This window comes from Anas platyrhynchos, chromosome 8, assembly GCF_047663525.1.
Source record: "Anas platyrhynchos isolate ZD024472 breed Pekin duck chromosome 8, IASCAAS_PekinDuck_T2T, whole genome shotgun sequence".
Taxonomy (NCBI): domain Eukaryota; kingdom Metazoa; phylum Chordata; class Aves; order Anseriformes; family Anatidae; genus Anas; species Anas platyrhynchos.
The window spans coordinates 10,477,788-10,493,664 of record NC_092594.1 but is presented as its reverse complement, the minus strand read 5'-3'; the positions used below and the strand labels follow the sequence as shown (position 1 = coordinate 10,493,664).

General features: G+C 35.2%; 2 protein-coding genes across 50 annotated transcripts in view; both read right to left on the bottom strand.

The window, feature by feature from the left end:
- Positions 1 to 2,595, bottom strand: part of LOC101794547 (uncharacterized) — an 80,890-nt gene extending 78,295 nt beyond the window's left edge. For 46 of the 47 annotated variants that reach the window (XM_072042026.1, XM_072042029.1, XM_072042041.1 and 43 more), the window contains exon 1: positions 2,445 to 2,595. In XM_072042026.1, the coding sequence (XP_071898127.1) occupies positions 2,445 to 2,559 (115 nt within the window). In that variant the 5' untranslated portion in view covers positions 2,560 to 2,595. Of the gene's footprint in view, positions 1 to 170; positions 199 to 2,444 lie in introns of those variants that run through there. The other variant, XM_072042052.1, reaches the window with a different exon arrangement.
- A 1,420-nt stretch (positions 2,596 to 4,015) lies between these two features.
- The window catches only part of AGL (amylo-alpha-1,6-glucosidase and 4-alpha-glucanotransferase), a 33,916-nt gene continuing 22,054 nt past the window's right edge, over positions 4,016 to 15,877 (bottom strand). For all 3 annotated transcript variants that reach the window (XM_027462594.3, XM_027462596.3, XM_027462595.3), the window contains exons 25-34: positions 14,146 to 14,248; positions 12,636 to 12,861; positions 12,053 to 12,164; positions 11,567 to 11,702; positions 9,818 to 9,930; positions 8,854 to 9,065; positions 8,156 to 8,253; positions 7,513 to 7,600; positions 7,291 to 7,424; positions 4,016 to 6,726 (exon numbers count right to left, since the gene is read on the bottom strand). In XM_027462594.3, coding sequence (XP_027318395.1) covers positions 6,609 to 6,726; positions 7,291 to 7,424; positions 7,513 to 7,600; positions 8,156 to 8,253; positions 8,854 to 9,065; positions 9,818 to 9,930; positions 11,567 to 11,702; positions 12,053 to 12,164; positions 12,636 to 12,861; positions 14,146 to 14,248 — 1,340 coding nt within the window. In that variant the 3' untranslated portion in view covers positions 4,016 to 6,608. The remainder of the gene's footprint in view (positions 6,727 to 7,290; positions 7,425 to 7,512; positions 7,601 to 8,155; positions 8,254 to 8,853; positions 9,066 to 9,817; positions 9,931 to 11,566; positions 11,703 to 12,052; positions 12,165 to 12,635; positions 12,862 to 14,145; positions 14,249 to 15,877) is intronic.

Below are 15,877 nucleotides of genomic sequence, written 5' to 3'. Positions count from 1 at the left end.
CACTCATACCTCATTGTTCTTACAGAGAACGCTTGTTCCAGCTTGATAAATCCACAGCACAAAATCTGGGAATACAGCAGAATTTAGTCTTCCCTGCTAGGCTCACCCAAACATCTGACCCTTTATTTCACAGGAGGTAAACCCCCCTACATACAGTTTAGAGGGCTTACCGTGACTGTACATGTATATCCAAACACAGAGCAGGCTCCTACCCTGGAGCAAACAATAGCGCGTAGTCTTAGTGCTTCCCTTTCCTATTTCAGCTGCTGTTTGTAAAGGTGTCTAAACCACCTAAAGCCAAAATTATGCAAAAGGAAATCTGAAATAACTCAAGAGGTAGAAGTTAAATTACCCCATAGTTACTCTGATGGAGCTGATAACAGCATCTGGTGCTTAAATTTAACTGAATTTGACTGGAGGTCTTGGGAAGACTGCTGGGGAGCCAAACTGTAGCCAGTGCGTTAACATGGGGAGAACAGTCCTAGAAACACACAAACAGCCATTACAAGAAACAAGTACACTTTTTAAATGGCTCTCACCGTAGGTCTGATTATTGGCCTTACAAATTACAAAATTATCTGGAAAATGTGGTGTTCCCATCCATCTTCAGCATTTATTTTTTCACCCAATATTCTGACAATAGCTGGGACTTCTTGGTACATAATGACAACAGAAGATCTCTGTGTGTTTCCATAACTTTACTTTTATGGTGAAGTCAGTGGAAACATAAGGGGATTTGACATATTTCTAAGTTTACTGCAAGTGAATCATTTTCAATTACAGTTTCACCATTTTTGGCCACAGTGCCTGCAATTGATTGTCCTTGAAAAATACTGCATGCAAGCTGAATGCCTTTAAAAAATACATACAACAAAATACCTAGGTTAGAATAACCACAGCTATTGTGAAAGATCAGGTTGACTTTCATTTTATGTATTGAGTTTATATAACAACTGTACTGAGTTTACATAAAACATAAGGAGACAGACACGAATGTAAGCAATTGCAGTACCATTAGGTGAATTACAGTGGAAACAATGAAATGCATGATGTATACATGGTTTCATATCCTAACATGTCCCATTCTTTAGAAGGTAAACAGATTCCCAAACTTCATAATAAAAGGAAAACTGTTTCCGACCTTCTCAACACTGAAATCTGCTCATGAGCTTCGATTACCACTTTAAACCATCAAACTGTCACAGATATGGTCCTTTCACTTTCCCCCATGTGGAAATGTATTACTGAAACATTTTCTAAGGACCATATATATATATATATATATACGTATATATATATATATCGACCTGTTGGAGTAGGAACCGAGATTCCAGCCATCAAAATACCAACAGCATAGCACCTGTGGCTGTGCCAAAATACAGAGACTTTCTCAGGAGGATGTGGAGAGCTGTATCGCCCTGAGAGCAATGGAAAGTGGCAGACTGGCGCCACCCTCTGCTATCAACACGGAATTACTCATTTCCCTCCACTTAAAACCAAGCTTTTGTTGTGTGTTATCAGAGCAGATAGCCCTCTCCAGGTGTGGGGTGTATGCTGGGCTATTTCAGACAACGCCCATATGATCAAATAACGAAAAAAATAAAATAAAAATGTGCCCTACAAAAGAACAGATTATTCATTTTGTAGAAATCTATTCTGACTGTATGCCATGCAAATAAACATGCTGTTTGGAAAGCCATAGGATGGTTTTATATAAACATATTTCTTTTTCAAAGAAGCCTGTATATACAAACGGCCAAGAAGGCCAATAGAGCTAGAAAATACTATAAATTGTAGTAAGTAAACCTGTCTGGAAAACAGAGCTTCTGTCTCATGAAGAATTTCCAAAATTGACACCAGTACATCGCATCACATCAGCTGAAACATTAGGCTTGTTTAGCCTCTCCAGCAAAGCTTCCCCAAAATACACTCCTAAAGCTCTACTTCTGGTCATGGCTCTGCTTACAATCTGTGACGAAATTCTGAACAACTGCTTCAGAAATCCAGGTTGAAAAGCACAAGGTTAAACCTTTGACTGAATACCAAGAGTACAGCCTAGGCCTTGGCCTAGCTTCTTGCAGACAGACAATCTATAATAAAATCACATTACTGACTGAACAAATTTTTGCAATGCCATGTATCAGTCTTTCTCTATTTAACCATGGTTTACAAAAAGAACTACAATATTTCCATTTATTGTTTGAGAGAAATCAACTAAATGCAGGCATTAAAATCTGGCTCTGACATCAACCCCTAACACACTAACACGCTGAATTCCCCCAACAGCTAACAAGTTGTTGCATGTGCTGGGTCTGGCTGGGAGAGCTAACTTTCTCCTTAGCAGTCCATGTGGTGCTGGGTTTTGGATTTGTGTCCCAAACAGTGTCGATAACACACCCGTTTGACTGTCACTACACAGGACCTGTGCAGTGTGGAGGTCTTACCTTTCTTCCCTGTTCTGCCTGCCCGGTGAGTCGGCTCAGGGTGGGCTTGAAGTTTGTGCAGGACAAAGACAGGATACCTGAGGTGGACTGACCAAAGAGATATTCCATAGCACATAATGTTATGTTCAGCAAAAAAAAAAAAAAAAAAAAAAAAAAAAAAAAAAAAAAAAAAAAAAAAGGGGGCTGAAGGGCTCTGTTTTCCAAGGGGACCGGTGTGTGGGGACGGGCTGGTCTGCTTGCGGGAGGCTGCACCTTGCTGACAGCTGCAGGTGGCTGCTCACGCCCCGAAATCAACGTTCCCTTGTCCTAATTCAAACAGACATTTCTCCACTTGGGCAGCCCCACCTTTTTACAAAATTCAGAACGAAGAAGCTTCAGACTTGTTTGAATAAGCACCTTCTGTGAAGTACAAAACAGAAAGGCAAGTCTTAACAGACTGCGAGCAGCTCTGAGGCTCAAGCTCTCTCACTGCTACACGAAACTGACAGGCACAGAAGCTTCAACATTTGCACAACGAACCACATATTCACAGGCAAACTCCTTTTCCTTTTTACGGGAGAAGGGGGCTGAGCGGACACACGCAGGGCGCTGCCCCCGCTTCTGCCTCAGAAGGAGCCCTCGCCTTTCCCGCCGCCGGGCGCTGAGGTGACGGGCCCGGGGCGCCCCAGCCGGCCGAGCCCTGTGGCGCCCACAAACAGCCCGGCAGCTCGGCCGCATCCAAAGCTCCCCAGGTAGCGCTGTGCCACGCTCAACACCAAAGATGTTCACACATTCTATCACAACATTCCTGTGCTATGAGACTTGATTTATTTTTTACAAAGCAGTGCGGGAAAATGAAATCCGTTCACTAGCGATCGAAATTTTGCATAGGAAACTAACAAATAACTGTGCAGCACTTGGGCAGCTGTGAATCAGTTTACATTAGAACTGTTCTCTTGGGGAATTTGCAGTACTGTGACTTAAATTTATTCCATTTCATAGCAGCGGGGACACCTGGAGCTCATCTAGTCCACTCCCTGCTCAAAACTAGCTGAGACAGCTGACAACTAGAAGCTGGGTACAGAGCTCAAGGTGTTTTTTTTTTGTTTTTTTTTTTTTTTTTTTTTGAAGTTTGATTATTTTTAGTGATACTCTTTATTAATCTTTGACCTGAGGAGCTCATGATCTGCTCTCTCGTGTAAGTAAAACTGAAAAAAAAATAAAAAAATTGTTCCGCTTTTTTCCAAACAGCCACATGAAAAGATTAATTTAGCTGATTTAGGGAATTTTATTTTGTACATTTCAGAAATTAAGAACTACATTTTCTAATCTCATCTGTTTCTGTGCTAGACATATGTAAAATTCAATTACGCTGCAAGCTTTCCATTTTACATTACAACATGCAGTGCCAGAATGATACATTATTTTACATGAATTCCCAAGTTAATCATCTCTGAATAAAACAAGTGCTATCAACTGCACAGGAGTACTGAAAAAATGTTACTAATGGGAAAAATGTTACTAATTGGGAAGAAAAAAAATCTCAGTACCCCAGATCAAAAGACATCAACTGGAATATAGTGGAGCCATAGTTGTTACCAAGTTCTTTAATTTATTTCCAAAACAATTTTTATTTATAGCTTTCCTTTACTAGACACTTGAGAGTATAATATAAATGGTACTAATGAATAAAAATACAGTTCAAGATCAGTCAACATTTCAAGAAGTACAGTTGGCTATTTTTAAGATATTATCACTTCAGTATAGTTTATCTAGATTAACACCAGCTCATATAATCCTAGATTTAACATTGCTTTCTTCCCTCTTCATTTTTAAACTGTTGAGTAGGTTTGTTTAAAAAAAAGAAAAAAAAAAGTTTAGAAGCTTAGTCATAGCCTAACATCTTACTTTTCTTGCTACATAAATGTTTTTTCCTATATAAAACATTTATTGTCACTAAAGTTATACTTAACTAATCAGTGCAAAAGCAACATCATAAACAAGCTTAAACTCCATCATATGTATTTGTGTACAGAAGTGATTTTACCTTTTAAAATATTACTATTAAATTAGAAAAATAAACTAGCAGTGACAATCATACTGTCAGCAGTGCAGTTTGCAAAACAGTGAAAAGTTACCTGTAATAAAGTAGGAATAATTTGATGAATAATTTCTGCCATTTTCCCCCAATACAAAGAGTTTTATTGCCTATGTCTATAATTTGACATCTTTTGGAAATTTTTTTCTCTCACATCTCTTAAGATCGACTTCCAATTTCAAAGTATTTTCACCAAATAAGAACAATTTATTCTGCTATATTGTTCCTGCTTTCCACAGGAGCTATAACATATGCTGAAGTAATAAACAAGAAATAATTACCTGGGAAAATAGTAAATGATAGTGACACAGTAGGACATAAATCTCAATATCATTATCAAGAAATTTGGAATTTTTTTTTTTTTTTTTAATGTGCAAGACATATAAATATTTTTCATAATCTGTTGCTGACATTTCAGTAAAACTTTTGATCAAGTGACACCTCTCATACATTACGTCCAGAAAATAAATCTCCTAAACCATGTATTGTAGCAGTTCAAAACTTGAGGTACAATATACTCCATCCTTAATTGGAACTTTTAAGTACTTTAGCAAGGGAGTTGATCTACATAAGATTATTAACCTTTCAAGTAAATAGTGCAAGTATAGCCGCTTCTTACAATTTATCTGTCTTCTGTTAACTTGCCCTTAAATGCATCTGTAACATCTCCCTGAAAAAGGCAGCACACTTGCGCTACACTTCAGACTTTAAGAAAAGGGTAAGAAAACTTTAAAATACTGGTACAATAAAATATTGACCTATGTGTTACTAGTGTGTTATAATTTCATCATGCATATATTTCATTTTCAGTATGTTGTTTGACATTAAGAAATGCACCGTCGATTTTGCTTTTCCCCCTTGTGATGCAGGAAGCCATCAGCATCACCTTCTACCTATTCATTTCACCTGTTTTACCACTAAGATGGAAAACTCACATGAATAGAGAGCAGGGAATTACAACTGCACTTTTGCCAAACACCTTCAGTTTGGGAACGCTAAACAGAGGTCAGTAAGGGCATGCAGGTATCTATTCATTAAAGAACATAGGTGTTTTGCATTTTGTTCACTGGATGTTGTTCCCAAAGAACTACACATAGAGGTAGCCTGCTTATTCCTACTGGTGTAATTCAAAAGTCTTTAAAACCCCATTTTCACCAGTGGTAGGTTAATTTCTTTTCCTACTGATATTGTTTCTATTTGCTTCAACAAAGCCAGGATTTTACTAAGAATAAAGGCCTGAGGTGGCCATGTATTTTCCATAACCAAAGATATATGGGCTCCCTTAACATATATGCAGTCTATTTTATGCGCATGCACATTTCTTATGAATTTCTCATAGTGAAAAAACACATTTAAATGAATAAATAAGTTTGCTGCAAGACTCACAGTATTTAAATACATTTATAAATGGATTAGCACAGGATATTGTCTCATCATTGCTCAAGAATTAACTCTAAAGAGTAGTTAAAGGTCTTCAAAAATATTATATGTAACTTCAAAGGTTTACATGTTTTGTAAACTTATTTCTGTGTTTACTTAATGGAGTGTTCAAATGAACACATACAGCTCCTCCTCCCAATACAGTTCAAGACAAAGTACCCAGCTTTTATTAGCGTATGTTGCTGTATGTTAGTCTACTACTCTTTAAGCATGCATTTGCAAATAACCATTTATTCTTAAAGAGACAAAAACAAACAAACAAAAAAAAAATACAAACAAGAGAGCTGTTATTCATATGTTTAGCTCAGTAAAGAACCACCCTGCTTTGTTATATGTATGATTTTGACTTGAGATGTCTAAATTTCAAAGCTACCTAAAATAAATTTGTGCAAATGCTCCTTACTAAAAGTTTCTGCATTACATGTGCACTGCAGTTTTATTTTATTTTCTTGGCCTGATTTTCAAAAGAAAAACAAGCCCCACACAGTTACTCAGCATAGGATCTGCTCGCTTTCAACATTTTTGAAAGTCAGGATGCAGTTAGTGATTGTGCAGAGCAGGACATTTCTGTTGCAGTGTAAGCCAAGTGTTCATTTATGCCCAATAATGAGAAGACCCAGAAGTTTCATCATATCAATCAAAAACTTTCACAAATCATAAAGGATTTCAAGGATAACACTAATTGACCAGGCCTGAGTTTCACAGCTGAAAGGGCAATATTGTCCATTTTCATTGGTCAGCTCTGGAAGCCCTTTCCAGGATGACCTGATAATGGAAAAACAAAGAGCATTCTTGTTAGATTATACATTCAATATATATTTATTCAATATATACAAACAATATATTGCATAAACTTATCTGCCACATTTTTATTCTGTCACTACTAGCCCTGTAATTCTTTTGTTTTGCAGGCTGTTTATAAATTCTTTTATTAAAAAAAAAAGAAACAAAAAACAGACACCCAACATTTTTTGCTGAAATTCATTTTTCGTACAAAATTAAGATTCCTAGTTTTTACACAAAATGTATTTTCCCCAGTCTTTCATATGTAGGTAAGTAGTAATTCTAAAAATCTATGAACAGCATGAGATCGCAGCTGTCCTTGAAACCTGACTTGAGATCTGCAATAGAATTTATAGCACTGGACTTTGTATGTAGAATACAGATGTTATTTATATTATAGACTGGAGACATTATAGATGTTATTTATACCACAGACTTCTATATCATATGATAATATTATATATAATATTATATACTTTTATATGGAATTGGATAGTGGATACCACTAGTTACTGAATATTTTGAACCTGTTAGCTGCTGTATTACCTTTCAAGGTGAACATAGTGGCGAGAAAGCACATTCTTTATCATAACTACAGTTTTTGCGTATATCTGTGGACCAATTAGCTTTGAGAAGTACAATTTGGCACGAAGGAAATATCCAATTGGCCACAGCCATTCCTAAGAAAAGGATGATAAGAGAGGTTTATAGCTGTCATTTTGAAAAGTTATCAGCACTTATTCTGAAATGGAATAAACTGACTCTTACAGGTCCTTGGTGATAATTAAAACCTCTGGCTACATTATAGTTGTCGTTGTCAAGAGCATTATCATATACTCCACAGTACACCATATCACTGCAAGAAAAAAAAAAAAAAAGAGAAATTTTGTAAACAAAGCATTAACTAAAATAAGGCATAACTTAGGATGCAGAAATGAACAAAAAACTTGTCATGGCATTTAGATTTGATGATGGTTAGGTCAGGGAAGTCTCCATCAGGTTTTGCTTTTACATGACAATGGAATTCCAAATACTCTTTAAACTAGTGGGAAAATAGTTAAAATCTTGGAATGACATATTTGTAATTTTGTCCTTATGTTTTTATTCGAATTGCAATGCATACACTGTATGCTTACGCTGTATCATATACAAGTAAACATTACAATGCAATTTTGATAGCATATTTGACTTGCCTGCTATATGGCATCCAAAACCACCTGCCGCTTGTCTACATAAATAAAAGCAACTGCATGGACTTTTAGAACAGCAAAATACTTGTTCCTGAAGCATTTATTGCAGCCTTATTTTACAGGTATACGTGAGGATTTTAACAAACAAAACATTACACCCACACATTAAATAATCCATACTGGCATATTTTAACACTTATTCTTACCCCTACTATACTTACTCTGGGTCTAAAGTTTTCATGCCTAACGGACCAAGTAGTTTTTCCTCTGCTATCTGCAGAGCTTTCCAAGCTCTCTCAGGTGTGAACAACTCAGGTGCCTAGTAAAATAATAACGGTTTACTCAGTAAACTCTGCACATGTACAAACACAGGACTATGTATATGAATGCAGAAGACCACAAAAGCCCTAACTATCACATTACTGAATTAAAATACAGTTACTCTTACAGAACCTACAAGTCAGAGTAAGCAAGATGACAAAAGCTATTGCTTTGGACTATTTATTTTAAATACACTTGGAAAAGACTATTACTGAAGTTGTTTACAATGAAAATAAATGACCCCGTGCTTTTTAGCTAATTTAAGGGGACTCCCCCCTCCTCATCCTAACCTAAAAAAAAAAACAACAAAAAAACACAAACACTTTGAATACAGTGAATACAGTGAACATTTCAAATTTATCCCAGTGATGAATTTGGACAGCCATTTCATATAGCTGAGTTCTGTCAGGGATATACTTTTAGTGGATATTTTAAGACAGATCATTATTAAAAGCAAGGAAAAGAAAACAAGCTTTGAAACTTTATCCTAATCAATATATATTCCTGATATAACGCCATGCAGACAGACTTTATAAGTTCAATAATAAATAAAACAGTTTTAAGTAAAAATACTTCCCCCCTCATATGCCTCACTTACCACAACCATTGCTATTGTAAAATTTGGTCTGAGTTGGTAATCACACCATGGACTTGAAGCTCCATAGCTGTCTTTATAGATTCCACGTTTGTGAACAAGATTTGGATGTTTTTCATTTGGATCTGCTGGGTTCTCAGAGACAAAGAAGAGCTTTTCAAAATGTGCTTGAATTTTTCTGTCCCATTCATCATATGTGATAGTTTCCTCCTTTCCTGAAAGATATTACAGGTGGATTTCATTTTCTGAAAACAGCCACAGTGGTAGCACCGAAGTGTGCTTATGCCTAGTTCTGTTTATTACAGTATTACTTATTATATTCTGAACACAGAGGTCATTGAAGCATTGCAAAAAGGGAATTATTTAGAAGTTGAATTATGCTGGAGATCAATTCCAACGCCTGCACAACTTTTTACAAGACAAATTTTCTCATTTGCTTTAATTAGCTAAGAGTAAACAGTATGAGATACTATGATCTATGGTAACTAATTAATTGAATAAGTCTAAAATTTTTAATCAATGTTTTTCGGCATGTTAACATGCCATCTCTTGCATCTAAAGATACTTAGGTAAGTTGCCAATATTTACAACACAGGATCAAAACAGATGTATCTTGTGTCATTTTACTTCACCTTCTGTAATGATGTGTTTCATTGTGATAAATGGATATCAGTGATATAGTTATTATGTGAGAAATTGCATTTAGGCTCCAAAATTCCTTTGAAATCCACACCCTATTACACAGAATAAAATATTTGATAGGTTGACCAGAGAATGTTGATTGTAATAAACTTTTGTGGTAACTAAAGATTTTACCTATACTAGATCCTTTCCCAAGTTTTTCCACTTTTCCTCCTAAACCTTCTTGAATGTTTTTGATATTCATCCCTGATGTTACACTGCCACCAGCTCGTTTCAGTTATATTTATATTCCAATCATGAAATTGTGAGATATGTGTGTCTTTACCGTGTCTTTTTATGGTGACTCCATGGAATGGAAACTCATTTTTCCTAGACAAATCCAGAAGCCAGCGTACAGTTGACTTGCACAAGCCAACAATTTCCACAGCAGAGCCATCTCTAAAATGATAATAGTAAATAAGTCCAAAAATTACTTTAAGAAGGCCATTAAGGATACAGATTGTTTTCAGTTACTTGTTGAACTTTAAAGACAGATTATTCAGATACTTAATTTTTCCCATTTTGTGTTGCAGCCCACATCATACCTGATTTTTTTTTTTAAAGTTAATATTTTGCCTCAAAACTGTGTACCATGTCTATCAAGTATTGCCACATACATTCTCATAGTCTTCTCCAGATATTTTCCAGTATACAAGAATATTATTTCCAACATACATGTTTTTTAAATTACTTTTCCCTCACTGTTATTAAGAAGGCCAAGAATTTGAAAACTTAAACTGACTTTTGTTAGTAAATAGTCACCAGTCATTCACAGCAACATCATTCAATTTCATAACTCTGCTATTAGCTTTGAATACAAATTCAGTGAAGAAAGAAAAAAGTGAAAAATAAACAAAAAACCACAAACAAAACACAATTCAGGAGGACAAACAAGATTTCCAATACTATCATCCAGATGGAAAAAAAAAAATCATTTAAATGATTTTTAAATGATTACCACTTATTACAGCCACAGTCTGTACATGATCTGAATGCTGAAAATTGGTCTGTGAAAATTAGTAAAGTAGATCCTTGCATGGAAGACATGAATTAATCAAATGAAACAAAACACAAATCCTAGGTGATATTGGAAGGTTGAAAATAAATTAGCTTGCCAAAAGCTTCTGTGATTCTGATTTATTAGTAAACAAAAGGTATGCAATAGAGATATACTGATAGTTGTTAGGATTGCAACTTTTTTTTTTTTTTTTTACACAATACTGTTACTCCATAGAACTCTTTCACTGAGGAAACCTGACATATCTCCTTTATGAAATAAGACCATTATATTTTACTGTTTGTAATCCAAGACGAAAATTTACAATTGTACAAGGAAAACTCAAACAACAACCAACCATAAACTGGGAGACTCCTGCACAGGACACTTAGCCTGTCATTGTATCTCATTTTCTGGCCTGCTTTAAATCATATTGGCTAGGTTTGTAATTTGTTGCAGAAGCCTACCACACTGCCACAGTATTTCTCCTCATCTTACATAGTACTTTGCCTTCAGCATCAAGCAAGAAAATCAAACAGTTTATTTCACTAAAGAATACCCTAGTGCTGTAAATTTGCAAGAAAAGAGCTAATTTTAAAAAACATTTTATTTTTACCTTAAGCTTAGATGTTGCAAATATTTTTGAATTCTAAATAAGTAATACTTATAATGGTGTGATTTTAATATATTTTATAATAAAAAGTTATTCACAACCAGTCTAAATAACAATTTTTCCAATAATTTAGCATTGCAAGTATCTAATTTTTCCTGTTATGTTTTACTACTTGAATTTAAAACTTTCGCTCCTGGCATGGAGCAAAGTCCATGAAGATGAGGGCTTCCCCTGCTGAAAATACACCTCTTTTCTTTAAAGGATCACAAATTAAAAACACAATTAATACTTGAGCAGTCAAATAGAAGTTAGAAACACATAGAGCACTGAGAGCACCCTCTCAGATGTGTTAACAAAAGGTGTAATTGTGGAGAAGAACTTCTGCTGAAAAGAAATCAGCCCCCCACAAAGGTCAGATTTTGTACCTCGGAGTAGCAGGAATTCCTCTGTTGCGAGCTCTGTCACTCTCCCCCATTTTATCCATCCAGGTGCCACAATTGAAACGGTTCCCTCCGAAGACAAAGCCAGTTTCACGGTCAACACCCGCTGTTACATTAAAACCTGCCAAGCAAGAATATCATGTACAAAGCCTGTATGTTAACTGACACAAAACCCCAAATGCATGCTGAGCCCAGACATCCTAAATAAATGAAAAATCTCCACACAAGAGATCTGAAGTGGGTTTCTGAAGGCAGCTATATTTTTTGAGTGAACTTTCAAAGATAAATTGCACCACAACATATAAACAGTTGCTGAAAGAAAACAAGCACTCTTAAAACATTAAATTTATCTTAAGTAATATTGTTTTAATAGCATTAAACACTTTTTGAAAAATAAGCTTAATAACTTGAGGAGAAGAATATAATCTTAACCTTTTGAATTGCATAGCAAGTGTGTTATATTTTTGTTACCTTCATCTCTCATGTTTTGATCTATCTGTGGGCCGGCATTCCTTTCTCGGAAATTTATGCCTTCCATGTGTCGTTGCATTGCTTCCTGTATTACTTCATAAAGCGGCTGATCCTAGATTGATTGCATGTTTGGGTGATAGGAGAAAGGCAAAATAAAAAAGTACTAGAAAGGCTGTATCTATTGTGCCAATAGTAGCAATTCTTAGCCTCTGTTTTTTTAGAATTCAAAAGAAAAGCATCTAGCATTTTCAATAGCGTCTTTATCAATGGGATACATTTTATAAATTTTTTAGTATTATAGAATTATTAATATATATTTTTTTTTCAAGACTGAAATCAAAGAAAAATTTAGAAGTAAAGCCGATGGATTTTTTCTTTCTTCATCCCCAGTTCTACCCCACAATTTTCTAATCAAGTAATGCAGATGTACTAAGTAGCGCCTAAGATATGTACTTCTTGCACTGTAATCATCTTTCACCATAGAAAAACAAATACTGCGAAGTTCCTGTAAACAGAAAAATTGCATCCTTTCATTAAAAATTATAGCTGTGTTCATGACTTATAAATCAGAAGTCATCTTTACCACACTGCCTGCAGGTTGAGGAGAAGAGTCATCTCTTGGGTACATTCTGGAAACAGGACATCTGAGAATGTCTAATCCATTTGGAACAATTTTACAGTAGTCCTGGATACACTGAAGCCACCACCATACAGCATCACGACAGTTGTATCTGGCATGCGTCCCCTGGCCGAGCAGGTTGGGAATGAGACCATGTCTTAAAGTCCCACCAAATGCTAAAATTATGTTTCTAGAACAGAAATAAAACGCGGTCTTGATTAAGTTAATTTCAGGCAATTATTTAGCCAAATATTAATTACAAAATGTACAAGTTCATCTAAATAGCAAAGTAAGTCAAAGAGAAAAATAGGATCTTAAATACAGATTTGTAGCTTCCAACTGCAGGATTTTGGCATGACTTCACTTAAATTCTTCACTAGCACAAAAACTTCATTTATTGTAAAAGTTCATCTATTCTACAAATTTCTCAGTATGAATAAATTTAAATATATTTGTTTTTATGAAACATACGACATTGCTAATATGGTAAAGGCAATTTCATTTTTCATAGGTTGTGATATTGGCCCTCAACCCAAACCCCACTGAGGTCAGAGGAAAGGTTTTTACTGATGTTTACTGTTTATGATTATCCTTGTAACCTTTTTGATTGGGGTGGACAGGGAGGGAGAGCAGGAGCAGGTGACAATTTCTTGTTAAAATACAGAGAGGTGCCAGCAACTGAGATGTTGAGAATTTTCATTTGAGAACCTTTGCGCAAACCTTGCAGAAGACACGGACTCCAACTCCTTTTAAAAGGGAATATAAACATACTGGTAGACCACAGATATTACTGTATGAGGAAGGTAGCAGTTAGCTGGCCAAACATACAGCAGCATAAACAAATGCTAATTTAAACTAACTTTAATGTTTGTGTCTTGTGGAGAGCTATGCCCAAAGTGAAAGATTAATTGGAATACCAGCTCAGTAAGTCTGGCTTACCTCTGACTCATTTATCAGGCCAAACATTAGCATATCATATACAGATATCAGATAGTAATAATCCAGTTAGGTGATTTCTAGTTTTAATATAGTAATATTAGCAGTCACCAAAAAATCATGATAGACCTTCGTACCTTTCTGATCAAAATAGAAATCCCTTGCTACTTCAAGTTCTTAAGTAATTTTCAAATTATTGCTCAGTAACAATGACACAAGTATACTTAAAATAATCACTTTGTTTAAAGACAAGCAGTAGCATTACATGGACTAAAACTCCCTTATCTATACAGAACTGGAATATGCTATCAATGCTAAAAAAAAAAAAAAAAAAAGGTGATATAAGGAGTATTTTTCATTCCATGTAAAAAGAACTTACGAATTCATCTAGGACCATTAAAGTTTTATTTTGCACATTAACTGTTTCTAACAGGTTGCATGTTCTTCCAGGTTTTAAGAGCAAGAGCGTGCATTTTTCCTAACTATCTGAAAAACTATTTCAAGCAACAGTAAGAACTAAGAATCAGTCAACTCTTACCTTGCTTCTAGATAACGCCCTGTAACTAACATCAGACCTCTCAGTGCAATAAAGGTATCCCTTCCCCAAGAGCGAAAAATCCCTGAAGAAAAGTGAGGTAAACCTAAAAAGAAATGTCATTGATGAACTCATTTGTTGATATGGCAGAAATTCCAAGAACACATGTAGGTGTTATAGTTATTAACTATACAGGTAAAAGTATATTCACATGCATAATTACTTTTTTTCCTGAAATAGAAACTCATTTTAGAACAATTAACTTCTAGAATTTCTAAATCATGCAACAGACTATGCATGTCAGTAACAGTCATGTTTTTCTTTTTTTTTTTTTTGATTAAAGCACTTGATGTCACCCTTCAATAATAATAATTAAAAAAAAGCACAACTCCTACCCCTCTCCCTTCCTCCACCCCCCACAAAAAACAAAAACCCCAAACAATACAGAAAGAAAATGAACAAACAAAAAGCCAGAAGTATGGCAATATACATAATGCTCTCCTTGCAAGAGTTTATGTACGAAAGCCATGCTATCTCAGTATCATAAAAGGAATGACTGGAGAGCTGTGAATTTCTTCAGCCTAATAATACTCTCAACCACTATAAAAGGAATCCTGTTTCTTTTTTCCAGCAGCTTCTAGAGCTACATCTTACTGCAGACATTATGACATATATTTTTATGCTTTAACAGCAAGACTCATTCTTAATTAAAACAGTGAAATCCATCCTTGTCTTTTCTTCTATTTATTAACTTTCCAGTCTAACAAACAAAAAGTTCCATAATAAAGGCTCAAAACAATAGTCTGTTGTGCATGCTTGCTCGAACTAAATTGTAGCTTCTATTAGGTACTTATTCAAAGCATTTGCTAATGTTCAAATATGACCTCCACACCTCTCTAATTTTATAGAATATGGCAATAAGCAACTTGAGAATGACAATCTATTCAAGAGTTAAAAATATCACAGACTCAACTACGTGAAGGGAATATTTAAAAGGAAGCCCTTTCATATAATTAATCTTTATGACTAAATTAAGGGAACAGTGCTTGTCTGTGCTTCCAGGCAACACTAAAACAGGCAAATGCAACGGTACAAAAAAAAACAACAACAGAAACTAAAAGCAGTAAAATTCCATAAGAGGACAGACAGCAGAAAAAAAAAAAAAGAAACAAAACAAAAACCAGACAGACAGAGGCCATAGAACCTGTAGATGCTAAAAGTTTCTATAGTTTCAAAAAAGGAATGGACCAACTTAGGGAAAAATAAATCCATTCTAAGTCACTAAACACAGAAGCTAATACTTTCGATTTAGGAAAGTGCCAAGTTCAAAGACTGCCAGATGCTGGCAGAACATTTGGAGGAATAAATACTGTTTGCTGACTGTGTTTATGTTCTTTCCTAAGCAGCTATTGTTGCCCCTTTCAGGGACATGTCCAGACCAGAGGTTCTTCTGGTCCACTAATGGTTCTTACATTTTTCTGAAAACTTGTAAACAATAAATCCATGCTTAGACTCCACTACAATTCACTTCTTAAATTCACATTTAAAAACAAACTAAAGCCTATTATGGGAAATTATTATGTCTTTTGGAAAGAAAAATATATAAGATAGAGAACATACTTGCAGATCTCCATACAGAGAGAAACTGGGTATAGTTTAAAATGTCTCTGACTAAAATATTTACAAGCTTTTCTTTCCAAGAGCAAAACCAAAATGGTTGTCCCCAAAAATACTG